Source organism: Podarcis erhardii (genome assembly GCF_964252035.2).
Source record: "Podarcis erhardii genome assembly, chromosome: 9".
Classification (NCBI taxonomy): domain Eukaryota; kingdom Metazoa; phylum Chordata; class Lepidosauria; order Squamata; family Lacertidae; genus Podarcis; species Podarcis erhardii.
Window position 1 is genome coordinate 38,273,310 of NC_138512.1, and position 27,346 is coordinate 38,300,655.

Consider the following 27,346-nt stretch of genomic DNA (forward strand, 5'->3'; position numbering starts at 1 on the left):
TCGGCTCCTCCAAGCTCTACGGAACAGCAATTCTGACAGGTTGAATTCTTTCTGCTCTAGTACATTCAATTTCCTGAATGCCTCCCCCATCTTCAACACAGTCCAAAGTAACAAGAAAACTATTGAGACTGTACATTTTCTGAAGCTTCAAGTATGCATTGTGGCTTAAGATTATAGCCCAACTTTCTTTAAAGCCCTCAAGGGAGCATTATACGGTAATGTTAAATAAATAAGAGTACAAGAAGCCAATTCAAAAACAAACACCACAAAGAAAAATGCCTAGCAGTGTATACTGGAAGTGATTTTAATGAGCTTGTACCATTTTATTTGGTTGTAAACTGTCCCGGTATGTATATTTTTATGACAGGTGGTATAAAAAGGGTTTTCAATAGATAAAATAATAATACTAGTATGTAACCATCAACAAAGTAACATCACACAATATAGTTACTTCATTTCTCCTGTTTATAAATAAGCAATACTTTGTATACTGTTCGCTAATACTGAATCTCTCTGCTTCTGTGAATCTATATGCCCACATATCTTCCAGGCCTTTCATCAAATGTGAAGCTTATTGACCGTATGTGTCTCCTTATCAGTCTCCTAACTCCATGTCTGGAGAAAATCATTTTCCTGTCTTATTATCTACACCCCAAGACATAGTCATTCAGATTTCTACCTTGAATTGTTCTACTTAGTTTTGGCTGCTTCTCAACTATTTTCAGGTTCCAGGGACAACTACATCCATTTCCATTACCCAGTCCTTTTAACATTGGTTTGCATGCCCTCACTCTCTGCACAGTGACAATGATAAATAAGTGCTAACTAATAATAATGGTAGAAATGTATTACAGAGTATTTCAGTAGATCAGACTATTTATGTGTCCTAAAAAAGAAGAAGTATTTTTATGTAAAGCAGACATGGAAATCCCAACTCGTGGAACATAGTTTTTGTACCCATTTACACCTATCAGAAGTGGCCCAAAGGACACCCATGAAAATTTGAGGCTCACCTGGGGTTGTGTTGAAATCTAAGATGCGGTGATGTGACTGCATTAAGTCAGGATTGCTTGAAGACAGTGTTCCACTGACTGGCAGAGCAGGAGGAATGTGCTTGGTCTGCCTCAATCCCACAATGCTGTCATCCTGAGATTGGCCAATTCCAATATCACTACGGCGATGGGGAAAACAAAAGTATTTAGTGCTTTTATATTATCATGACCTATATTGATTTATTTCCCCCTGTATTTCTGACTTCCACATAAGCCATTCATCTTACACATTTTTAAAGTATAAGTATTGCTTTGGCAAACTTACTCAACAGGAAGTTTTAAGCGAAGCCATATATGTTGATTATATATAAAGCTCAGGATTTTGTTTTTAACGTATCCAGAATTCATGAAAGTATGTGATAAAATTTCCAGGAGCCCCCCCCCCTTTTTTTGGAAAGGAAATGTTGATGTATTTATTTTATTCTTCATGAACCATTTATACACAGAGATTCAACTGGCTATTGGATAATGGTATTATTTATTAAATTTATATCCTACTGTTCCTTTCAATGGAGCCTAGGGCAACAAACAACAAGAGATAAAACACTAAAACATCATAGAAACAATTCTAATACTGATGCAGATTTCAAGGCAATAACCAATACAATAAAACTATAGACTGCGTTGACATAATGGAAAACACTCTGCGGTGCTGTGCATCACACTCACTTGTATGGTTTCTGAGGCAAGATACTGATGCGGGTTTTGTCTAGTATCTTCTTGAGCTTGTTTCGCCCACCAACAGTGTTGGCTTTGCTCTTCTTGGTTACTTTTTCCAATCCTATCACCTGCTCGACGTCAACTCCAAGATCTGGTATGGAATAACGGCTTGCTTTTTTAATATCACCAATTTTAGGAAGATGAGGAGCGCCGTTTCTTTTCTCCTCTGACAATCTTGTTAGAAGTTCCTTAAAAACTGCACAAAAGACGGAAAACAAATAGAAAATAAACTCAAAAGAAATACATCAGACCCTTCTTGCACAGGCTATGAAAAGCAAAATGGTATTTCACATTTGAATAGAATCCATGCTTGGACTTAACGATACTTCTAAAAATCTATTCCTGGGCATAGAATTAAGCCTCAAAATAAGTTGTTCACCTTATACCTAATAAAGAGAGTTTAAAAATCCATACACAGCTAAAGAGCAAGGGCTCGTTTATGTCAGAAACAAGAAAAAAGCTATGGCATATTTCCTTCCAGAAGGTCAACTGAAATCCTACAGTGGCAAGTCTAGGAAAGCCATAACACAATAGTTATATGCAAGCTGTCTCAACATATTCAGAGGAGTGCTGCGAGGTACAAAGGCCTCTAAGAATGATTTTCCGCAATTTTAGTAACTTTACACTGCTTCCAAAATCATTTCACACTAAGGGTCTTGGCTGTAGTTACTTTAGAAACATTATGCAGACATACATATTATGTTATGTATGAAGTTAAATTTCATTACTGCAATAGTCTTTTCTGACCTTAATCTTTCCTAAACTTCGAAAGGGAACATTTGTAATTTAAGGTTACAATTCCCACTTAAGAGGAAGTAAACCCCACTGAACTAAGTTGAACAGCAAATAGATTCCATTTCTTATTGATTTTTTATCAGTTTTTTGCATTGTTATAAAATATTATAACATTTGCACATTTTGTTCTTATAAAGCAGTAACTATGAAGACTGAAACATTTATTGCAAGTGTGGATGTCTTGCTTTCTACCCTCAGTGAATCGTTTTCCACATCGACCTTGCCTGTGGAAATTCTGTTCTGCACAATTTAAAGATGTGTTCTGGAATGCACCGTAAAACATGGTCAATACTCATCTATGGTTGTGCATTGCAGAAAAAGATGGCAAGTAGTGAACAAGCTGACTTTGTGCTTTTAAGGACATCCTGGTGAGGGTACTCCTGGTCTCATCGCAACACAATTCTAAAACTATTGCATTATAATAAAAGTTACACTTAAACCTATGGCTTTAAACTTACCAAATAAGTTAGTTTTCACAGTGATAGACAAATGTGTGTTATTTCGAAGAATTTCCATGGCTTTAGACAGCTGAATGTTTTCAAAATTTTGGCCATTTACCTCCAATATCTAGAAAGAGGAACAAAAGAATTGAATCCTGGCAATTCATAACGATGAGGAGTCTCCACTACAACTATTGGCATTCCAAGAACAACCTGGTGAAATTTAATTTACATACCTGATCACCACGTTTCAAGCCTGCTTCAGTGGCTTTGCTACCTGAATCAACACTGTCAACAAAGATTCCAAATCCCTTTTCAGATCCTCCCAATAATAAGAAAGGCAAAGGGGCTTCCCGAGATGGCTTTGTTAATGTTATCATTCTTCGTTTAGCTTTAGCAGCACATGCAATATTTAACAGCCTCAGATGTCCACCCATTTTCTGTAGGGAGAGAATCCAGAGCCATTTGTTAGATGTAAAGTCACCTCAGTGTAGGACAGCAAGTCTCTTACTTTGCCAATAATCCATACCTCTCTTTCTAAATTGTTCTCAAATTCTTCCAGAAAACGAGTCATTGCAGAATCTCCCTCAAAATCATTGAAGTGATTGTTCACCCACAACAATACTACCCGTGTAACCTAAAAGAAACAATATAAATTCTTTATATAAATGCAGTTTAAAAACCCAAGGAAAACTATTTTTCAGCTGCTTTCTTATTTTAGACATTTCCCCAACACCATATACTTCAGTATCTGATCTAGTGACATTTTTAAAAAAATTCTAGAAGTCCACCAGGTTAAAAAAAAGAAAAGCAAGAAACTGGGTTTTAAACATAAAGCTTCACATTTGTACAAAATCCTTCACGTACTTCTTTTCAGAAAAGAGAAACCTGGTATCCTACGTTTTTACTACAGGAGTTCTATGCAAATAAGAAACACCACCATATCTCTTCATGAAACTATAGTGTTGAAATGGTAGCAATTTAAAAAGAATTGCTTCTGAAGCAGTAGGCTCCAAACAGTTAACTGTCTTACAAAAATAACGGATTAAAAAATAAATTTGGGTTACTTTTTCTTCTTTTTAAAAAAGGCCTAAAGGCCATTTCCAATTTTGCATGTTTCTGTAATATGCTTTTTAGCTATGCTACCTTAGTTCAAAAGGAAAACTTTGCTCCTGCTGTGTCAGCAAACCGAGTCACTATCAGAAGCCACTATTCATTATATAGATTTTAATAACATGGAATCAATACAACTACCACTTCTATGCACTAACAAAACACCAAATTCAATGCAGTCTTTCGTTACAATGAGTTTAAAGAATCCATAAATAGACCTTGACAGGAACTGAAATTCTGACAATGTGCTGTTGAGAACCCGCTACCCTCCAAGTTTCTAAAATCCCTGTTCTGCTACAATGCCACAAATTTGAAAGTGACTGCTTGAATTCTTAGACCTAACATGAATTGAGGCATCCAAACATAGAATTCTAGAATTGTAGAGTTGGAAGGGACCACAAGGGTCATCTAGTCCAAGTACCAGCAATGCAGGAATATTCTGCCTAACATGGAAAGAAAGAAGCAAGGGACTTTGCAGATCACAGAGGTCTGCTCCCTTCTCCCCTGGATAACCCTATTGGATCTGTCAATAGATCTTTATCTTCATAGCCATTAAAGGCTAGAAACAATCTTTCAGGATGCTGAATTCTATGCACCATAAATTTAGTGCACAGCTGAGGAACTGGACCTGGCTAGTGTATTGTAACCTTCCTTGCTCCAACCCATTGGCCAAGTGGGTGGGGCTGTCCACCTGGAAATCACCTGGTATCATTATGATGTCAGGTGACAACCTGAAAGGAGCTCACAAAGCCCCTTTGAAAGCCAGTTTTCGGCACCAATCAGTTTACAAGCTACCCCCTTGACAGTGCATTTGCTAGTGGTCTGAATATAAGCCGCTTACAAACATATTCCAAAGGGTGGCTGTCAGCACCCAACAGCTGATGAGAGCTGAGAGCCCTACCAGCTGCACTAGGGAGTTCCTGATGAAGTGCAGCCAGTCAATCTCAGTGAAGCTCCCTTTTTGAGCACTGAAGGACAATCCTGTGTGTTTCTGAATGTGGTTGTCAACTCACCACTCTGCTGCTTCCAGCTGGGGCCTAGGACTGCTCTGCCCGTTTCTAACTCCAGTTAAAGCTTTTTAACCTCTTTCACATATCTGGCTAAAATCTAGTCAGGCATGAATGTCAAATGTGAAAACTTTAATCTGATTAACACAAACAAAAGTTTTTTAAACTGATTTTCAGGCCCAGATGAAGATGGATACATTTAACGCTGTGGTCTAAACCACTGAGCCTAGGGCTTGCTGATCGGAAGGTCAGCGGTTTGAATCCCTGCGACGGGGTGAGCTCCCGTTGCTTGGTCCCAGCTCCTGCCAGCCTAGCAGTTCAAAAGCACATCAAAGTGCAAATAGATAAATAGGTACCACTCCAGTGGGAAGGTAAATGGCGTTTCTGTGCGCTGCTCTGGTTTCGCCATTAGCAGCTTAGTCATGCTGGCCACATGACCCGGAAAAACTGTCTGTGGACAAACATCAGCTCCCTTGGCCAGTAAAGCGAGATGAGCGCTGCAGCCACAGAGTCGTTTGCGACTGGACTTAACTGTCAGGGGTCCTTTACCTTTTTTTCATTACATGCATTGCTACAAGTAGTGAAATAGACATAGGTGGCCAATCAGATTATATACATTCTTTTTCTCCTCCATTGAAATGTTATCTCCAGTGGGGGGGGGGGGATATTGCCTGCTTTGTTGTCCAATTAAACTAACCGATACCACTTTACAATTTGTTTAATTAGTGTATATTAAAATACGGTCATATTTAAGAATGTCATTATTAATGCAACCTTATCCCTGAGGCTAGGATCATTGAACCACTCCAATAACTTCTTCCCCACTTCCATCGGGCTGGAAAGAAATGTCCGGTAGGTCAACAGGAAATCCTCGATAAATGTTGGATCAACCACTGAATGTTCTTCCACCAAATGCATTGTCAACCTTTCCGGCGTTCCCTATAAGATGTAAATGTTCAAATATCAATACACATGAATGCATCTCAGCTTGAGCCCTTTCCCCCCCCCCCTCACTAAAGTTAACATAAATGTACTGGACCAGATTTACACAAAGTACCATACACAGCAATTAAGAATAGTTCTTTGGTAGTTTTTCTCATTAAAAAGTCTGAAAAAAGATAGCATCTGTATAACATTAGGATATAAATCAAAAAGACTGTGGTTTGAAAGAAAAAGATAAACTGCTATTAGGTATATTATAGTATAAAAAATATACCTTGATAACAATGTGACCCTTTCTTGTTCCAGTGCGATCCAATTCCCTATGTTCTTTAACCATAACAATCTCTCCTTCCTCTTCTACCTTCTGCATGTTTTTCTCCACTTGGTTGAGGATGCGGCAATAATCTTGCTGGGCTATGCACACAAACTAGGGAAAATAGATTGCAAGAGACAAGTTCAAAGGTAATGGTTTCTAAAATGTTAAGAGTACTTTGTCCAACCTGCCCTGCTGTCTAGAATACCTTAGTCCCAAGTGTAAGGGATGCTATAGATTTGCCATCCTCAAATGTAGCAGAAACTATGAAGTCAGACCTTTAACTTCATGAGATCGATTAATAACCCCCATTAAAGCTCATTATTATTAACTTCTTTTTGCTTTTATGGCACATACATATTTTTCTAAATTAGTTTTCCAGCTAAATAATAATAAATGCAGAAGTTGAACTTCTACAGGTTCTCTGATTTTGGAACTGTTCACTATCACAAGAGGTACCATAAGCAATTTTTCTGTTATCACTGCAGATAAAGTGCTTTATGCAATGAATATCCAAATGTGCCTTATGATCATTTCTGCTACACTAAGTGGTTGAATAAGCCAGGATGATATATTCTGTTATAATTCTTGCCTTAGGAAAGTGCATGATTAATTGATAAAATATGAATTAATGCCTATCAAAGAAATCTCATATCTCTATCCTTCTCCTATTGCCCTAAATAAAAGCTAAATCTGACTTGACATTTATTTTAAGGAAATTCCTAATTTCCATCTTGAGGGCATATAAAAAGTAAATGATGAAAGGAAAATGCCTTTTTAACAGTTGCTTCTACAATTAAAATAAGCAGCTATTTTCCCCTTTTAATCATAATATTATTGCCAAGCATAATAAAGTAAAATAAAATATGTGATTCCTTCCACCTGACAGTCATGTCCTCACCCTTTCACAACATGCAAGTTTTTAACTGAACACACCACACTTGTGCAATGTCCAGTTTTTATCACCCAGGGTTGTTGATGAACTATTTTGGTTCTAGAAATGAATGTATTCTCTTTTATACTGGAATGTTTAAAATCACAGCTTTTTATATTCTTGGATACAACTGCAGCTGAGATTCTCTCTCTGTCTAACTACCAACTGCAACTGCTGAGGCCGTCATAGGGAGAAGCAGCAGCAGTAAGGCACTCCTCTCTCTCTCTGTTATGAATATGAATCTAAATTATCCTGTATTTAATACAAACTAATTACATTTTGTAAGCCACATTGGGCGGGCTCTACCTTGAAATACAGCATTTAAGAACAAAGAAAGAAATGAATAAATATTCATATATTTCAAATTAATATTCTTTCATTTAAAATTCATAAGAATGTGATCTTTACTAAGAAGTGTTGCAAATAGGTTCATTAACCACAAACACTGGATATTCATTTTGATTTTTTGACAGATCAATGAGGCCGCGCTTGAGACACTGAAGTTATATTACAGCCACAAGTTTACATTACTTAATGTTCTCATATTTATGGCGCATAATGGCTTTGTTCAGCTGCAATACAGTTTAGTGCTATGTGAGTGAGCCTCAGGCTGGCCAGCTCACCTCTCCATATTCCTCCTTTGGCACAGCGATGGGTAGGAGTGCAGAAGCAGTCACTTCCATTTTAAACTAACTTAAGGTTTTAGCTAACTGATCAACCCCAGTTGGTAGTTGTCCAAACCTGGATAAACCTTGGCTGTTCTTTTTATGGTTTAGTAAACAACTTCATACTGTGGTTTATTATTGTTGTTGTTACGCTTGTTATATTAATTGCCTTCTAAATTTACAGTTTCAAGGTGATTTAAATGTAAAATAATTCTTTAAAAAATTAAAACACAAACATATTTAAAACAGGATGAAAACCCTAACAAGTAGTCAGTTGTTAAGACCTATTTATCCAGATGGGATAAATAGCCTGTTGATCTTTCCCAAACCCATAGATCAGGCATAGATCTCCACATCTATGGTGTGCGAGTGGCAAGGACTCCTTTCTCAGGCTCCCTCTGCCTTTGCTGGCATGGGTGAGCTACCTCTTTCTGGGGGGAGAAAGACATAGCCCGCTCACACCCCCCCCCCAAGATGGAGGGAGCCCTGGGACAGAGCTTGACAGGCTCCTTTCCAAGGCTCCCTCCACCTTAGCTGGTGTGGGGAAGGTGGGCAAGCTACCTCTTTCTTCTGGGAGAAAGAGATAGCCCATTCGCCCTCCACTTCCAGAAGATGGACTAGGTGGTAGTAGCCAAGAGCACCGAACCTGTCAGGCTCCATGCATCTGACTGCCTTCACCCGAGCGGGCAGGTTGCCTCTTTCCTCATGGGGTGGTTGTATTCCCTCAGAAGAAAGATGCAGCCCACCCTCCCAGGTGAAGGCAGCCAGGCAGTAGCCAAGTGTATGCTTTGCCCCAGCACCACCATCGGGCTGCCTCTGCACCACTTCACAAGGTGTACGGTGCAAGCCACCCTATCTAGCCTTGCAGAACAGGGCTGCTTGATGCTGCTGGTGAGCGTTGGGCCTGGTATCAGCATCAGGGAGCCTCTGTACCACAAGGCTGCCTTCACCTGGGTGGCTGGGCTCCATCTTTCCTCCTGGGGTCTATCACTCACAAAGCTGTTTTCCTCAGCCACACCCAACTGTCCCACAGCTGACACCATATGACAGCAGGTGTGAAGAATGTCAAGCTGCGGCTGCAAAGACACACCAGAGTAGTGTACTCCTGGTGCGGGACTTACATTTGTTGTGTCAAATGCAAGCTCTGCTTTGTTCCACTTAGGAGCTATTCATGTAAATTTAGTGCTGATTGTGCCTTGTTGGCGATTGGCTCCACTTAGAACTCCCAACTGGAACTTCCGAATGAAGTCATCTCTTCCAAGAGTGGCACTTGCATTTGCACTGAATTTAAATCCACCGCCAAATGCAAGAATCACTCTTGGCAGGAATCTTTGCAGCTTGAATTCAAGCTGAGACTGCAAAGGAAAAAAACACGTTCCTTTGCAAGCATAGCTTGAATTCATCCTGAGACCACAAAGAAGGAAGTGGATGCTCTTATGAGTGGCTCCTGATTCCTCTGCCATGGGTTCAAAGTTAGGTCACTTGATGTGATGTGTCGTGTCGTGTCGTGTCGTGTCGTGTCGTGTCGTGTCGTGTGAGTGGCAGGTGGGTGATCCTGACCACCTGTCAAAAGTGGCCTGTGGAGGGTAGGGGAATTCTGGATCCAACCCACTGGCCAGCTTTGTCATAGAGTAACCACGTATTCTGATCTCTTCCACACAGCTGTGCTGGAGAAGAAAGGAAAACACACCAATAATAATTCAGCATTACATCTGAGCCTGTCATATATTTGCATATTAATCTAACAGGTAATTCATATTTTATTTTCTACCTGGCAATCATCCACTTTGGTTCTCATTACTCCTTTCATGTATTCTTTGTCCATGGTAGGGGAAACACCAAAACTGTTTCCCATGCATAATATTTCTGATCTTCCTTCAGGATGGGTTACTTCCACAGAACCATTCAAAATAACGGACCAGGAGTCCAGCTAAAAATGAAACATAGAGTTTGAGACATACAAACATAGGAAAACCATTTCACCTTTTTAGGGAACATTGTGTGAATTTGTTTTTCAATAAAAGGGAAATGAAAAAAGCGGGAAAGTACACGTATACATAATAAAAAACCACTTCAAAATCCTGCAATTTTACCAACATAAACTTTACACATGTACAGAGGTTAAAGGAGATGCAGACATATCTACTGGATATGCTGCCTTATTTATCAGCTACTTTTAAGGCAAAGAAGATTAAACATTGTATTTGCTTCTGCTATAAGCAGTATGGAACAGGACAGCTAACCTTTTCAGACCCATGGGTCACATTTGAGCTTGCCAAACCATCCGAGGGCTGCGTGACACATGGCTCCTGATCTCTCAAGCTCTTTCTTACACTTGCTTGCTCTACTCTCTCTTCAGGATCTGCATACAGACAGGTACACTTCGAGCACACTTTCCCCATGCCTACAACACTCAATGATATCACACACCAAACGCTGCTATCACACACCCAACGCTGCTATCACACACCCAACGCTGATATCGCACACCCAACGCTGATATCGCACACCCAACGCTGATATCGCACACCCAACACTGATTTCGCACACCCAACACTGATATCACACACCCAACGCTGATATCACACACCCAACACTGATATTACACACCCAACACTAATATCACACGACCAAACCAGACAGCACTCTATCGCTTTCACTCCTGACTCTCCTCAACTCCTCTGTTCAAAAGATGCTCTAAGCCAAGCTGGCAGTTTTAGAACATGGAGGGTGAGGCAGTTAGCAGTTATAGATCACTGCAGTTGCTGCAACTAATTAGCATCTGATGTTATCTGTCAAACGCTGATATCGCACACCCAGTGCTGATATCACACACCCAACGCTGATATCACACACCCAACACTAATATCACACAACCAAACCAGACAGCACTCTATCGCTTTCACTCCTGACTCTCCTCAACTCCTCTGATCAAAAGATGCTCTAAGCCAAGCTGGCAGTTTTAGAACACGGAGGGTGGGGCAGTTGGCAGTTATAGATCACTGCAGTTGCTGCAACTAATTTGCATCTGATGTTATCTGTCAAACTGAAGCCTTGTGGTTGTAAGGAAGGGCTTGCAAATACAGGAACATAGGAAACTGCATACATTTAATACCATTTTTCACTGGCATAACATTCAGGCTACATTATACCCATCTGTGATCTACTACAAATGTGAAAGTGAACTGAAGTCTAAGTCCAAGCTACATTAAGAATATTCTGTTCAGCAAATGGTTATCTGTAAGCACCAGTGCAAAAATATTTTATCGGGGGGGGGGGGTTTAAGAACATAAAAAAGAAGTTTTAGATGTCTCAGGAAGGACCACTGAATTATGCAACTACTTACCTCTTCTCCATCATTTAGAACTATGGTCCCCGCCCTTTCTACAACTGCAAACACCATCACAGCACAGAGTTCTCTCCTCACTGACATTGTCATATTAGCAAAAGCGGGTAACTGATGCATGAATTCCAGGAGTTGTTCTAAAGAATAATGAACTCACTGAGTTAAACATGTATAAGCAATGACAACTACTTGATAATGAGATTTTAGGAATATGCCATGGGATTCTAAGCTTGTATTATTCCACAATGTGTTGTGTACTGTATTTTCATTATATTCTACAGGTTTAACAAGTCATAAATCATACTACGTTTCAAGCATTTTACAACTTCCTTTTGTTTATTATATTAAAAATCTTTTTTTGTTAAAGTGTCATTTAGTAATATTTTGGAAAACAAAAGACATGTTAAAGAAACTGCAAATGCCACTAACATCTTCCTCTGCTGGGTTTCCATGGTAGCTTACCAATATCATCATCTGTCCTGTCTATTGGGTCTTTCTCCAGGCAGTCTCTAACAATATCCCTGCTCATTAGAGGATCAGAAGCCCTCTCAATATCCTCTTCATCATCATCATCCTCAGAATCCACTGCTGTCTCTGGTAACCCACTCAGATCCATATCGCCAGCTTCACTCTCTGTGGCCTGAAATGATCATTGAGAAAAAAAACATTCAGAGGCCTCTTATAATACTAAACACAACTCAAAACATGAACATGAAGCGAATTTAATATTTACTCCACAGACAAGCCAAGGTTCATCTTTTCTCAGCACTTTTCCATTACCTGTGGGAAGTATATAACAGGAATTCACTGTATTTTGGGTAAAGTAGACACACCTGGAACATACTTAAATCGAAAGCAAGATTAATATATTTGTGGGTGCTGCTTAGTCCCATTTTCAAACCCATCTAAAGTATTACATGTTCGCGATGAAACCTAGAACACTGACATCAATTAATCACTCACTTCAGTCATGAACTCAGCAGGTGAGCACCACCAAAGGCAAAGCAGAGCTACCAAGAAGCAAATGGGATGCTTCAGCATGCTTTGGGGAGCTCTATGTTTTGTAGAAGTACAGATAATTTTCAAGAACAGAAACCTAAGAGCCTCTACCCCTACTCCATGCAAAGGAACAGCTCCATGAGGACTTGGCATCCTCACTGTCCACAGAATAATGTCTGATTGGGGCAGAAAAATTGGGGTGCTGCTGGAATGCAATAGGGTATCCTACAATAGGACATGGATGGAACCGTGAATAGAAAAACTCCACGCTGCAGCATCTGGATGCAGGTCACATTTGTATCGTAAAATTGCAAACAGCCAGTCTATCAGATATGGGAGTTAACTTCCAGACACTGTATGTGTACCAGAGAGGAAGAACACTATCGGACTTCCGGGATAGCGCGAACGGGTAATGGCGGATTCCCTCCGAGCTCTGGAGGGAATCGGCTCCGCTAAGGACGGGTCTTGCCGTGCCGGCGACACGGGGACCCTTAGAAACCGCAGGCGCTGAAGCCTGCGGACATGGAGACTCGGTGGGCACCTTAAGCGCCCTCCCCGACCCGCGAAGAGCCTTTTTAAAGGCTACGGAGGGGACCGGAGAGTGGCGTGGAGCTGAGAGTCGATCGCTGCCTTGGCGGAGCGAAGCCGCGAGCCATGACCGGAGAGCGCTATCTTTCTTCCTGAAATTTGGACTGAAAAAACAACTCGTGAGTAGAAGGAAATTTTGGCACTAAAAGTTTTATCATTGAATTTGAGTACGAGCGGGGGATGTGTTAAAAAGGAAGTCCACACTCCCCCCCCCCCACCAAAAGACTTAAAGCAAGGAGAGGAGCACTAAGTCGGAAAGACTCTGGTGTTGAAAGGAGAAAGAACACTTTCATAAATTGGTTGAAAAAGTTACTTGTGCTGGAGTGAAGAGAGGGGAATCCCAGAGGTTTTGCTTTTGGCGGACCCCCCCCCGAACCCGGGCAGTGCCCTGCTTGGGAACCCGAGAGAAAAAACAAGGTGTTTGACAGCTGTCAAAAGAGCTGTCAAACGGACGTCAGCTTGGAAATTGAGTTAAAACTGTGTTATAACTATATTGTTGGGACTAAAAGTGTTACATTAAATTGACTGGAAACAAACTAATTCTGAATAACAAAGTAACGAACTGTTGGAAAAGAACTATGATGGAAATCCCCCTGGAGGGAACTAAAGACATTGCAATGGCTGCGGAAGGAAAATTACTGGCAGAGATAAAAAAAATGTTTTCCCTGGTGGGAGCTCTGCAAGAGCAGAGCTTAGCCATGAGAGATCAACTGATGACCTTCAATCTTAAACTAAACAAATCTGTTGGTGGAGCTAACCGGATGGAAAAAGAATCTGCAGCTGCAGAAAAAGAGACAACTTCAGAACTGGGGGAAAAAGAAGAAAAAGAAGAAGGAGTTCAGGAGGAAGAGAGCAATCAAATATCTGTAACTTTTGGGAGGAAAAGAAGTGAAAAAGACAACAAATGGATCACAAATCTGCAAAGAGAGAGAAAGATGGAAGTCCCTGGAACAACTGAAACATTAAGCTACGAAAGAACGAATAAGTATGATGGAGACTTCTTCTTTAAGCTGCAACATGGGAGATCTGTTGATCCTGGACAAAGACTGTTTTTGTTTGAAAAATATGAGGAACTGGTGACAGAATTCCTTCGAGAAGAGAAGATCAATAAAAAGGACTATAAACAAAATTGCTGGAGAGTGATTAACGGGGGCCTAAGGGCCTCTGATGTGAGAAATCCGGGTTAAATCTGTTTTTTTTTCTTTGGGATATTAATGTGGGAAGGGGCAAATACCGGGACAGAGGGGGAGGGGAGTGTAGAGTGGTAAAAGTCTGGGGTTTAGAATAGAAATATTATTGTTTTTTGATTTAATATAAAGAGCAAGGAATTTGTGGGAGAGAAATTAGGCCGACCTTAGAGAAACAATTTAATATGTATAATGGGATTTAAAGTAAAAATGGATAAAGGATAAATTATAAGAAAAGATATGAATAATATTTAAGAGATTTGAACAAATAACTTGCTGAGATATTTAATGAAATGGGAAGGTGGCTGGGGGGGTGGGGGGAAGTCACTGAAAGAGGGTAATGATTGTAAGGGTATGAAACTACAGATATTCTGTTTTGTGTTTTGTGTTTATGATATATGTTTGTGTTTGTTTAAAAAAATTTTTGAAAATCCAATAAAAATATTTTTTAAAAAAAAAAAAAGGAAGAACACTATCTCCCAATTCTAATCTGCTCTATCAATCATATGGAAATCAGAAAATCCAGCCAACACATGGTTTAAGGTCATTAATAGGTACCCAGAGGTGAATATATTTTATTGTTTCAGTTCTAAGATGAAACACTTAATAAATCCCAAACATATTTGCCTGCCGTCTGAAATAAAGCTGCTTTTTCTGCAGAAGTAGATTTAATGCCACAGCATCTGCTAAGCTTCAACTGTTATGATTTGAAGGAGATGAAGTCTATTGAGAATGCTCTGTAAACCATTGCTTTCCAAACTGATGTTTACTAGACTTGGGGCTAAAATATTAAAGGTCAGATAGCAGTAGAAAAGGTCAAGTATGTTTTTTTTAAAAAATGTTAATTTGAGATATGAGATTATATGAGATGCACATGCTAGACTTTCCACAGATATTCTATCCTTATAGAATTTTATCACTTGTGTTAAGTTTGGCTGAATATGATGAAGTTTCTCTTTTTTACTTTTTTTGGGTGTATGAGTATACTTAATCAATTGATTAAAAGCTACCTCCACAGGGTGGCCAGGTTATATGGACAGCTGATGATAATGCCATTAGGTCAGACCATGCATCAAAGTCCAATAAAAAGTTATAACCACCATATGGATGCTTAATTATTCAAAAGTGGTTCATGGCAGCCTCTACATAAAGACCACATTTTTAAAACTTGCACCTTAACATCCATTTATTATTTTTTCAATAGGTAAGAAACAAAGAAGGTAAGTGCCCCTTAAATTAGTGTGGCCAGGCATCGTGGTGTGCTGGTGTACTGACGGCTCCTAACATCCAAATTGAAGTCTAAATCATGAGGTATGATGACTGCAGCCTTTGGGCAATGTGGGGAAGGTATTGGATGTTTGGTTACCTAGTATTATCCATCCGATCGCCACTGTCAGTATTTTTGAAGATACAATGTAGCATTAAAGGCCAGGAATTTGTTACAGACGTGAAATTTGGGATAGCACAACATTCCAAGAAAAGCTTGAATGCTGCACAATACTACTGTTTTGCAGGGCAGAGAGCAAACTGCTTACCCTTACCCTGCAAAAGTATTAGAATTTTTCAGTATATTCAAAGGGACCTCAATGACCTCTTACAAATAATGATTGTAGGATATTTCATATTGGCAAGTAATTCTTGTTTTAAATGGATTTGTCTTTTATGTATAACACATGACATACAATTTTAGAAACAAACATAAATATTTAAACAGGAATATTCTCAGATTATTGCCGAAAGCATCTCAAGATTCAGCTTCATGATTTATTCAACTCAAAAGGACGTCTATGAATATATTTTCATTGCATAGTTGCTCTTAAACCTGCAGTATTAAATACTCCATATGAAGCAAATACCGGAAAGAGTTAACTGAGCACACAACACCATAAGTAATATTTGCAGCTACTTTTTTTTTTTACTCCATAATCAAAAATAAGGTGAACCATTACTTCTGGGTGTCATTTGTGAATGTCTCCATAAGAAGGTGCCCAAGCAACTAAAGAAAGAAACCACACTCACCAAACCCACAGTGTAGTCAGTAACATTAATATTTACATAATTTACCATTTTAAAAAGAGTAAGTATAATATATATGGATATCAACCTTCTGAGAACTACAAAAGTCTCTTATCTTCCACAATTCATTTTCTAGTTCATTTATTTGTGTCTACTAGACAATGTTAAATAACAAATGATGGATAGTAGTTTTTATTAAGCGCTTGTTCAATTCAATAAAGTAACATACTCATCTATTTCCCAACCTATAAACAAAGTCACATGCAACAATGTGAAAACAGAAAGTAGTCTCTAGTACAGCACCACAGAACAAAACATTACAAAGCAAAATATGCATTTTAATTTCTATTGATCACGTCATAAACAATTACTAATTCCACATAAGCATAATACCAGCTCTCACAAATACTTTACTGCCCCCTCCTGACACTGTTGTTGCCCTTTCCTTTCAAATTACTTTCTTCCACACACTTCTCACTGGAGGTTACTGTGGTGGTGGCCTTTGCACTTCCAATTCTGCCAGTCCCTGCTTCTGCTGACCTCTCATTCTACTGCCTCCCAAATTCATTCCACAAAAATCTGTTCCCCTTTGCATCTCATCTCTATCACCACCTGCCCCACTCTCAACTTTCCATTCAGACTCCGACAACTTCTGTACCTTCCTCCTGCGATTTCAAACTTAACATTCATTGCGTCTGTGACACAGCTGCTTCCCATCTCCTGTCCCTCATTCCTTCTATGTTTGCTTTGGGATGCATTCCCCAACATACGACTTTGGGCATTTTCTTGTTCTCATCTTCACTTGGAAATGCTCAGCTTGTGCCACAGAGTTCATCCAATCTGAGCAACACATTCTCTTCTTCAACATGCACACTCTCTGCCTTCTGTATATTCTACTTCTTGCTCCATTTGTCACCTGCAGTCAAGTGGTGCAAGGCTTTCTTGGGAACATTGCCTACTTCTCTGCCATGTCTCCCTTATGCTCTTCAGGGGTTAAGTACAGTTCATCAACCAACTCTAGATTTGTTTGCCCCAGCTCTCTCAACTAACTACTGACCCCTCTAAATACCCCAGCCTTTAGCCAACATCCTCAAGTCAATCTCTTTGAGTCAAACAACACATAATGATGAATACATAGCCTAATGATATGTGGTCATTTTTAAAACAGTTGTTGCCAGGAGGAAAGGACAATACAGGCAGGATCTTACTGTGTAGGAGGAAGGTTAACCCTTCCCCCTTGCATTATGTTTCTGACATACATTGCATACCAGTTTACTGTTTCTCACCAAACTAAGGGGAAAGTTTTGCTTGGACCAAAATGCAGGTGTAAAGGGTAGATCCACCTCACACACATGGTCCTGATTTACTCACGTAAATTAGAATTTCTGTTCATCACACAATCATGAACACAGTATCCAAAATGCACATCTTTCCTCTCATTTCCAGCTATTTTGCCTCTTAAACCTACTTCAACCAATTTTTGCTTTCTCTTTGGTTGACTATTATGTTGTCCTTTATTACCTGCCCCATGATCCTGACTCCTGGGTGTCATATCTTTTTATCACAAATATCCTTCCACATATTAAATTTCTCCCCATCCTCTGGCTCTTTCCTTCTTGCATTTAAACATGCCTCTCTTTTTCACATTCATAAAAAAATAATCTGAGCTTTACTCTTTGCTTTCGAATCTCTGGACTGTGCCACATACTTCCCTGTCTTAAATTTCTCTCAATTCCTCTCTTAGTTCCCTGTCATCTGGCTTCTACCTCTTGAACTCCACTGAAGCTACCCTCATCAAATCACTCCTCAATGCCAAATCCAAAAGGTCTCTATCTTCTTCCTCTTCTCATTGGTGCCTTTGTTGCCTCTAATACAGTTCATTAATTTTTCGGCTTCGCTCCTTTTACGTACTCTGTTTCTATGGCTCTGTTCTTAGCTGATTTATTTCCTATCAGTCTAATTACTTGATCACTGTTTCCATAGGGAAAGTTCTTCTCTGCTGAACCTCCACAGGGAGTTATTCTCAGCCTTCTGCTATTTTCTCTAACTATACTGTCCCTTAGTGACTTCATTAAACTTTGTGGCTTTCAGTACACACTGATGACACCCAACTCTACCTCTCTGTCCAATAACTTCCCTTCTACATCCAATCCTTCATTTCCAACTGCTTTTTGGTTTCCCTGTTTTATGTTTCATTGTTGTCTCAATACATACAGGGCTGATCTTTCCTACTGAACCTTGCTGTCTTTCCACATGCTCCTTATCCATTGATAAGATTACTACCCACTTGTTGATCAGACACTTGCTGATCAGCTTTGAGTTTATCTTTAATTCCTCCATTCCATTTTATGCAATCTGTTAAGTCAAGTTGCTTCTCCTAGTACAACATTATGAAAATAGCCCCTCTGACTTTTGTGCAGCAGTTCATGCTCTAATCATCCCCTAACTTTAATTGCTACACTATTCTCTTCTCTAGCTTGCTGTTGTCACATTTAGCCCTCTCTCATCTCCATCCTCTATTTTGCTGCCAAAACCATTCATTGCTCAGGCTATAAAACCACCCTCCCTAAACACCTGCACTGGCTGGCTCTTACATTAATCATCCTTATACTCTCTGCTACTGCTTCCATGTTGAACATTAGATTTGTTAGTTCCTCCTGGTAGAGATCTGTATTTTGTTATCTTGTAAAGCACCATACACATTATGGCACAATAGCATAAAGGAAATTGACCAGATACTTGCAGAATAAGGGGCACATGAACCAATCTACTGAGTATGAAGAAAAGACTTTGAGATGACACAAGACCAATATCCGTTAGTAAAACCCTAATGGGATGAAGATACTGTACTCAGGATCACTTATTCTGCAAGAAGCCTCCAAATGTAAAAGTATTGAACAATGTAGCTTTCTTTATATCTCAAGATTGTGTATTCCCTTCTTGGTTCAGCTTTTTGATTTGGTTTATTCTTTTGGACGGTTCACTGCATCAGAAGAGCAAGACTAAGCAAATGCCTGGCTGCTCAATTCTGTTGTAATTCAATGCTTAATAAGGTCATCCAGATGGAGGGAGTCCCTAAAGGAAACAGGTTAAGCCACAGACCTGTTGGAAACAAGGAAAACACTAGGTACCCCCTTGATTTTGGGGACAATAGGATATAAATAAGTCATGAGATTGCACTACTTCCCTGAGTTATAATCTAGACTGAATATCTTGGATAATCAGTGCTATATTGTAATAGTCACATGATACAGCCAAAGACTGAAGCCATTATATTAATATTGTTGAATCAATATATGTTTGCTTAGTCTATCACTTACAATGATTTTATCTTCTGGATTTAGTTCGGCCAAAGGCTATCTTTTGCTTTGTTTTTCGTTATTCCACCTTCAAAACCCCAGTGAAAATTAAGCTGCTCTTTGAATTGCTTATTATTATTTTTAAGAAACAAAGTATCAAAGAAGTGAGAAAGTGTGGAGAACTTCTCATGGATAGGTGCACAATTTTGTTGTTACTTTTAAGTTGGCCAAGGAATGTTTCTTAATGTTCTTTCAATCATTCTACAAATCATCTTGCTGGTACTCTGTCTGCCATTCTTCAACCTTCCTGTGTGTTTTCCTTTTCTGGAAACTCCTTAAATTCTCAGCTGGGCTCAGCTGTGTACCTGACAACTGCTCATTGTTATCGTTTTAAGTGAAGGCCTTTTACTTTTAAATAAATCAGTGTTGAGAGACATTAAAAGGTAAAAGGAAGGACTTCCATTAAAAAGCAAAATCAGCAAGTGCACCATGCTCAGGAATTCAGTATCCAGCCTCCCTTTCCCCCCACACTTCATTTAAAGTTCAGTAGAAAATGCTGTGAGGTAATTCCTCCTATGGATCAAAAATCCCAGGCAGACAGAGACTGCGGAGTGCTAATAAATATTTAAAGTATAGAGAAATGTACACCCAACCCATGGACACCTTGCAGCAATAAAGTAAATTCTAAACCCTGTGCTCACCAAAAATTTCAAAAGAAATGCAAAAGTGTCCTGAGAATGGGGGAGGTGTACCTCTTTTCACAGGGTTTTTTGTGTGTGAAACTGGAAGGCAGCATTTGGCTAATATGCCTTTGTCTGCATTTTCCAGTAAGCAACTAGGACAGGTGATCCCAAAGGATGTGATATGCACTAATTATTTGATTCATTTTAAGGTTCACCAGTAAAAAACACATTGGCCCTAAAAATACAGTGTTTTGCTTCCAGGAATCCCATTTGCTTCACACTCTATTTGGGCTAGTTTCCTGTTGCTGGGAGTTAGCTAGTATAGGGAAGGTTTGATCTGATTTAGAACATATTTTTCACTGGACACCAAACTTACCACTTGACAATTATCAGTTCAAGGGAGTTGACCGGCAAACTGGCCCAATGATTTCCAAAACTTTAAACTAACCTACAGATTGCTTGAAGCACCCCACAGGCACAATATGTCTAGGTGCAGATCTGCAAAGGCAGAGGAGGGAAACCCTGCTTTTTCAGGTTTTGCAGGGGCTTCACTTGAGCTTCAGGAAGTACCAGCATCACTCTCTCTGCATACCATGGGGAGGGGAAAGCCGCTTTGCAAGACCTGAACACAGGTTTTCCTCATCTGGTGTGGGGAAGCAGGGGGGAGGAAGAAGCCTATTTTACAAGCACCATTAAACTCAAGAGATGCCTGTTTCACAGCAGATCAGAAAACAGCAGGGAAAACCCTGTTTTTTAATTCCACTGTGAAAAGGGGTTCTCTTGAAGACACATTGCTTGTAAAATACCAGCATTTGTCTCTCCAGCCCCTGAAATGGCTTAAAGCGGCAAAGTGCTGTTAGAACCAGCCACCTGCCTCTGTCTAAAGGGAGCATGAGGGCTGGCTTAAAGCGGCAAAGTGTCATTTGACCCAGTCTCTCCCATTCTTTAAAGAGCTGTTTTAAACAGCATTTTGCTCTGCTTCTTTCAGCAAGAGGAAGACAGCAGTGGTACCCTCTCCCCCTCATCCTTAAATAAGAAGGGAAGGGGTTCTAAACCCTGTCCTCTTGCCCAACAGTTGGTACCACCAGCAACATCAGCTGATGGGTGGGTGTAGCTTGGGAAATATGGAACCCCTTAAGTGGTCTAGGGGCTGGCAGTTCCATACCCCTTCTCTACATTATAGTTCTTCTGTAAGACTAGAGCAAACAATCTTAACACAATCATCATTACCATTCAAGATCACATCTTTGTATTCCAATCAATACAAAAGCAGAAGGATCAAACTGAGCTGCAAACTACGTATCTATAATCTGACCCTTACCTTCTCACAATATTTGTTTTATTGTGGGACAATCAATCCCAACCTCTAGTAATTACATCCTTCATTTATTCTGAATTCAAACTTTTTTTTCCTTAGGCATTTCTTAATATACAATTTAAGACATAATCATAAAATGAACTTGCAGAAATGCCCCACCACCATCACCAACAGCTGTTTACTTTGTTCTTCGTGACAATGTTTTGGACTCTGAAAGTATTATGAACCATATCCCTAAATCTACTAATTATTTCCCATTACCTTACATACTAGAAACATAGGAAGCTGCCTTATACCGGCTCAGACCATTAGTCCATCTAGCTCACTACTGTCTATGCTGATTGGCAGTGGCTGTCCAGAGTTTCATACAGGAGTCTTCCCCAGCCGTATAAGGAATGCCCAGGATTGAACCTAGGATCACTAGCACAACCCTTCTCAAGCTGTGTGTAATGTGCTTACATTGAAACATGTTTAGTCCCAGGCTAGGCTCTTCCTATTCTACTTCACTTTCTAATCTGAGTTTTAATTATTTTAACCTACTGTTTCATTTATTTGTTTATTTGTTTATTTCATGTCCGCTCTTGCCCTGATTTTGTGTTATAAACTGCACTGGGAACTATTTGGTTGAAGGGCACCTGTTATGTTAAATATGTTAAATAAACCAGCCAACAAAAAAAGTGGAACAAATAGTAAGATGTCACTTGTAGAAGGTTAGCTATTTCATGTGCATGCATGAGCAAACTGATTGCGCTGTTCAAAAGTAAAGACCCTTTTGTAAGAAACAAGTTTTATTTATGAGATCTGGATAATTTGCCTTCCACTTAAATGGATAGCAACCCATTGTGAAATTGCTATGACTGCACTGAAATAACAAAGCATGATGTTCCCATCATTATCTTCATATTATCCAGATTTCTACGAAATTACTAATTACCCAGAGTAAACAAGGTCTTTCTCCATTAAGCATGTAGGAAAGTGTGTATCTCAATCAGTAGGGCTATAAAGCGGCATTTGCCTCCAAAGGTTCTAACTGGCATTTGCAAATGAATCTGTTTTCTATAAAAAAAAACAAAAACAAAAAAACATGAACACAGAATAGGGAAAGGAGATGGGTGGGCGTGGGTATAAGATTCTGTAGACTATGAAACTAACCACTACAATTTAACCGAATTCTCCCAATCTTCATGTAGTCATTTTGCCGGTTGCCATTTTTACAATACTGACTTAGCTCAATTACAACTGTTCACTATCATACCTGGTAGATATCAGACAGGCTGCTGCTTCCAGAGTCGCTAGTGATACTACATCCTGAATGACTAGATGAAACGTGGGTCACCTGTGGGTGGAGACTGTCAGTAAGGTGCAGTTTTGTGAAATCTGCAGGAAGCTGTAGACAGAAACAGAAAAGGCATAATTAAATTGTGTACCTAGACATTCACTTCATAAACATTTGAATGATTAGCAGTACTCGTCAGTACTAAAACCATACAAAATTCATTAAGCAAATCCTTAAGGACAGAAGGGTTGAGAGGGTGTTTCAAATGTATGCTTTGTAAATATGTGACAAGCATTGACATTACTATGGCTGTTGCTGTAAATGTAAGAATGGAATATGACTTGCTAAGAGCAAACCTTTTAGTGAGCATTTACTCATGATTCCCACTGGAATCATGTGAACGGTCTCAAAGGAATCAGTGGGAGTTACCATGACTATATTTAGGATGGCAGTCACTGGCTTTTGTGAGATGAACACCTGTTAATGCACAAATACTTGTGCCAAGTAGGGTTGAGGGAGCAATGCTTAAATATTGGAATATGTTTCAAACTTGTTTGATTCAGTTTTTAGAAACTAATGAGAAGTAGGAAAATATAACTTAATTTGTGAGGCAGAAATGCAAAACTATAGCTATGTATCATGCAACACGTAAGCGACTGAAATTGTGTTAAACAAAGAAAGCTCTGAAATTTCTATAGTCTGGTTTTTTTTAAAAAAAAACCCATGATGCTCATGGCTAGCATAACCTCTCAACTGCTATGTTGTTGTTGTTTAAACACAGGTTGGTTGACAACATAAAATACTTTGGGGGGGGGGTTGTACTACTTTTTTCTAAGCAGTAATCTGAAGTAACAAATAAATAGTAAAATTATTTATCTCTCTAACCCTTAATTGTTCATTCAGAACCTATGTTGGTCAACTACAGTCACCATTCATTTTATGCTTCTCCCATAGTTCACAAATTTCCAGAGGAACCCCTGTGATGCATGCATACTTAATAAGAATTTGGAGGTAGTTTCCCAAGCTTTAGACATCCTTACCACACTCCAGACCCTCTCATTCAATTAGAATGAAAGTGGATAGGGGAGTGCATGGGACAGGAATGATAAACCTGCCTTTGCTATCTGCTCTAGCTACTTTCTTTGTTTCCAGTTCCCCTATAGGAAATGAACCAGCAGAAGTTGGAGCTCAGCTAGATTAGTCTCTATCTGGTTGCCCTCTACCCAAACTACAGCTTTTAAAGAAGTTACAAGACACTACTGAAAAGCATGGCTCCAAAGAGCCACACAGTCCTCTTTAAATATTTCCACAGCTGTGCCTGAAACCATTCAGCTGATATTGACAGTGGGAGGTTATGGGAGAAGCTACTACTTGTCAGCTAAGCACAGTAATAAGATCATTCCAAAGCACTTCCCCACTACTAGATTCTACTTTCGAAATGCAGAGCCTACATAAGATCACCATTTCTACTGTAGAGAGCAACATGTCCCTACATCACCTAATAAGAACACTTATACAATCTTGCACAACTCTAAACCTAATCTACCCTGCCTAGTTTTTCACTTAAGAATCTTATTATATTGTTTAACTAAATCATTGCACACACAAAATAACATCCATTAGTACAATGGAACTTTCCTTCTCCTACTCACCCTGCCCCCTCAAACATGCCCCCAGAGCAGATTTTGGGGTAGCGCTGGGTACAGGCGGTAAGTGAAAAGGAATGGAAAATTATGTTGCCTTTGCAGAAGTCATTCCACACATACACAGTAATTTAGTTGGATACAACTCTAAATATCTGCATATTAGTTTAATATAAAAACCCCACTCCTTGAACTGCTCATATGTAGACCTAAGACAAACCATGGCTAAGTGCAAACATGTGGGTTCCTCAAGAGGAGATTATGGCCACTTTGGTCTTGCTTTGGCCCTGCTGCACTGCAGCAAATTAATTCATGGCTTGGCTTCATGCTGCAAACAAGGTTTGTTCTTGGTTTATAACTCGTTGCTTGTCTGGAGAAAACAAACCACAAGCCATGGTTTAAATGAACACACTTGATAAATTCACAGCAGTGCAGCAGGACCAGATAAGGAGCAAATTAGCTACAATCTCCTCTCTGGGAGGCTGAACACACAAAGCCATGGTTTGGCGTACACACACACACACAGAGAGAGAGAGAGAGAGAGAGAATGAATATAAGGCTTCACAGGTCAAAACATTTACAGAATACCATCACCATGTATAGAGAATACTACAATGTAGAGTTATGATTCTAGTGTGTGTGTGTGTGTGTGTGTGTGTGTGTGTGTGTGTGTGCACGCGCGCAGGGTGGCCACACCTCCAGTTGGTTTGTAGGCCCCAGAAAGTTGGCAAAGGTGGAATTAGCCCTACCCTCAAAAAAGGCTAGCCACCCTTGCTCTACAAATGTTTTTCTTTTTCTGGTATTCAGGACTGCTCTTTTGTATCAAAGCCAGATTCCAAAAACTAAAGCAGAATTACATGGTGCTGTTAAACACTGATCTAGGAAGCACCATTTTGTACTAATTAAAACTAGCATACTGATGAAGAGTATGATCCAAGAGTCATTTATGGGGTAGGGAAAATGGGGAAAATAACAGAATACAGAAGTGTTTGTTAAAAGTAGCCTAGAGAATATGGATGCAGAAATGTGAATTCATGATTGTCACTATAGTTCACAGTTAAGTACAGTAACTGTGAACTATAGTGACAATCATAGTTTTATTCCACCAAAAAGTAGAATAGTCAGTTACAATTCTAAAGTGATTGTGATTAAATATTTAGGAAAACAAATTATGACCCATTCTAAAGCAGCAATTTCTCAATGTTAAAGCTCATCAGTATTTCAGTAGGAAATTGTAAGGAATAACTGGGTATCTTACTTAAGGAAAGTATGAAAGGGCCATTGAAATGCTCTGTTAGTCATCATTTCTGAGTGACCTTATAAAGAATCATAACAATGGCTGACCCAGATTAACAAAGTCCAAAGACAAAGGCATTTCAAGGTCCTATGGTAAATTATTAAAAAAGATTTTCTATATTGTTTCAATTCTACAAAGCCAACATAAATACATTTTTAAAGTGTACTGTTCTGGAATCTTGACTATACCACAGGGTTGTCATACACTATTCCCTCTCATGCCCTTTCCAGCAATATGATTGTAACACTGAGCTACTTTGCAGAGTGGAGGTAACTCACACATTTGCAGCCACATCACCCCCTATAATATGATACAATATTGGACTTCGTTGTGCAGGCCATTTTTTTCAATCTGCCTTTGCTGCTAACCATTTTGTTTTGGGGTGCCCAGTTACATCACTAGAATCCTTTGTATTGTGAGGATAACATGGTGAGGGAGAAAATTATGTATGCCTCATTGAGATCACTGGAGTAAAGCTGGGATATAAACTGAATAAAGAAAATTAACAAATGTACTTCACCCATCCACCCCCAGTCCATTTCCCAACAAACTCTCTTTGCCTGTTACTCTCACTCAGCAATCTATTAAACTCCCAGGCTTCTCTCAAAACAGTTTAGTAATGAGTATGTGAAGGACACCCTTCTGAATTCCTGTTGCCTAACATTAGCCATAAAAATGCATTTTAAACAAAGATTACAAATATTTTATGCAACTCATGGGTAATAATGACACTTACTAGACATTCCTCTTGACCTAACACAACAAACTATTTCCCCAAAGTCACAGTACAGATATATTTTCCCCTAAACAACCCCAGCAAAGTCTGTAGAAGAAAAACACACATATCTTGCCAACTTTTGAGCATCAAAAGTCAAGTGGTTAACAAAATCAGAACAGTTTCTTATCCTTTCTATCCCCAAATCAGCATGAACCATCCTCAAGCTTACCTTTCCCATGATGCCAAGTTTCAAATCAATCCATTGAACTATTTTCTAACTGTACTGTCTTCCCTCCCCCCAAAAAATTATCATTATAATGGCAAGATTCAATATAGCTGGCTCACACTTAACATAGAGTTAATACCGTGGCCCTATAAATCCTGACAAGTGATGGTTAACACTTCATGCATCTGTTTTTAAAAAAATCTTCTGTAATTTATTTTTTTTTTATTTATAATTACATCCTCTCAAGAATATAACTAGAAATGCAAAAATGAGGGAGAGGCAGATTTTAAAACAGAGGGAAAGAAGAAATGAAATAAAATTACAGACCAAGTAATAATACAAAGGCTTTGCACAATGTACTACAGTAAGCAACATTAGGCACAAGGTTGTCATAACAATACTGTAATTCAAACAGTAATAATAATATAATTATATTTTCTTGTTCTTCCAGGTGTGAGGGAGTGTTATCCAATACCTCTTTACTCAGGAAACAATATTACCACATTCAAAGATATACAAAGGCTGGGAGTTATCTCTTATTAGCAAAATCAACAAAGTCATGTATCAATTGAAATGGACTGCAGCCCACAAAAGTACACTGTCATAAAAGCATACTGGTCTTTATTGGTTTTGCAGCCTCTTTTTTCTTTCTGCTCCTATAGACCAACACAGTGACCTGTCTCAAAGTTGTTCATACAGAAATGCCAACATGCATTCAGCACTCTTGCTACCAAAATGTTTTCCCCTCAAATAGCTACACTGGCATTCT

General features: G+C 39.2%; 1 protein-coding gene and 1 long non-coding RNA gene across 8 annotated transcripts in view; one reads left to right on the forward strand and one right to left on the reverse strand.

The window, feature by feature from the left end:
* RAPGEF2 (Rap guanine nucleotide exchange factor 2) overlaps positions 1–27,346 on the reverse strand; it is a 157,749-nt gene that overhangs the window by 22,503 nt on the left and 107,900 nt on the right. For all 7 annotated transcript variants that reach the window (XM_081875204.1, XM_081875202.1, XM_081875203.1 and 4 more), the window contains 11 exons: positions 22,673–22,804; positions 11,790–11,967; positions 11,328–11,464; positions 9,753–9,911; positions 6,344–6,496; positions 5,902–6,066; positions 3,537–3,644; positions 3,244–3,447; positions 3,026–3,134; positions 1,722–1,968; positions 1,014–1,171 (listed from right to left, as the gene is read on the reverse strand). In XM_081875204.1, coding sequence (XP_081731330.1) covers positions 1,014–1,171; positions 1,722–1,968; positions 3,026–3,134; positions 3,244–3,447; positions 3,537–3,644; positions 5,902–6,066; positions 6,344–6,496; positions 9,753–9,911; positions 11,328–11,464; positions 11,790–11,967; positions 22,673–22,804 — 1,750 coding nt within the window. The remainder of the gene's footprint in view (positions 1–1,013; positions 1,172–1,721; positions 1,969–3,025; positions 3,135–3,243; positions 3,448–3,536; positions 3,645–5,901; positions 6,067–6,343; positions 6,497–9,752; positions 9,912–11,327; positions 11,465–11,789; positions 11,968–22,672; positions 22,805–27,346) is intronic.
* LOC309349506 lies at positions 6,454–27,335 on the forward strand. The gene is made up of 3 exons (XR_014159984.1): positions 6,454–6,531; positions 9,644–9,729; positions 27,029–27,335. It is a non-coding gene; the product is annotated as an uncharacterized lncRNA (long non-coding RNA).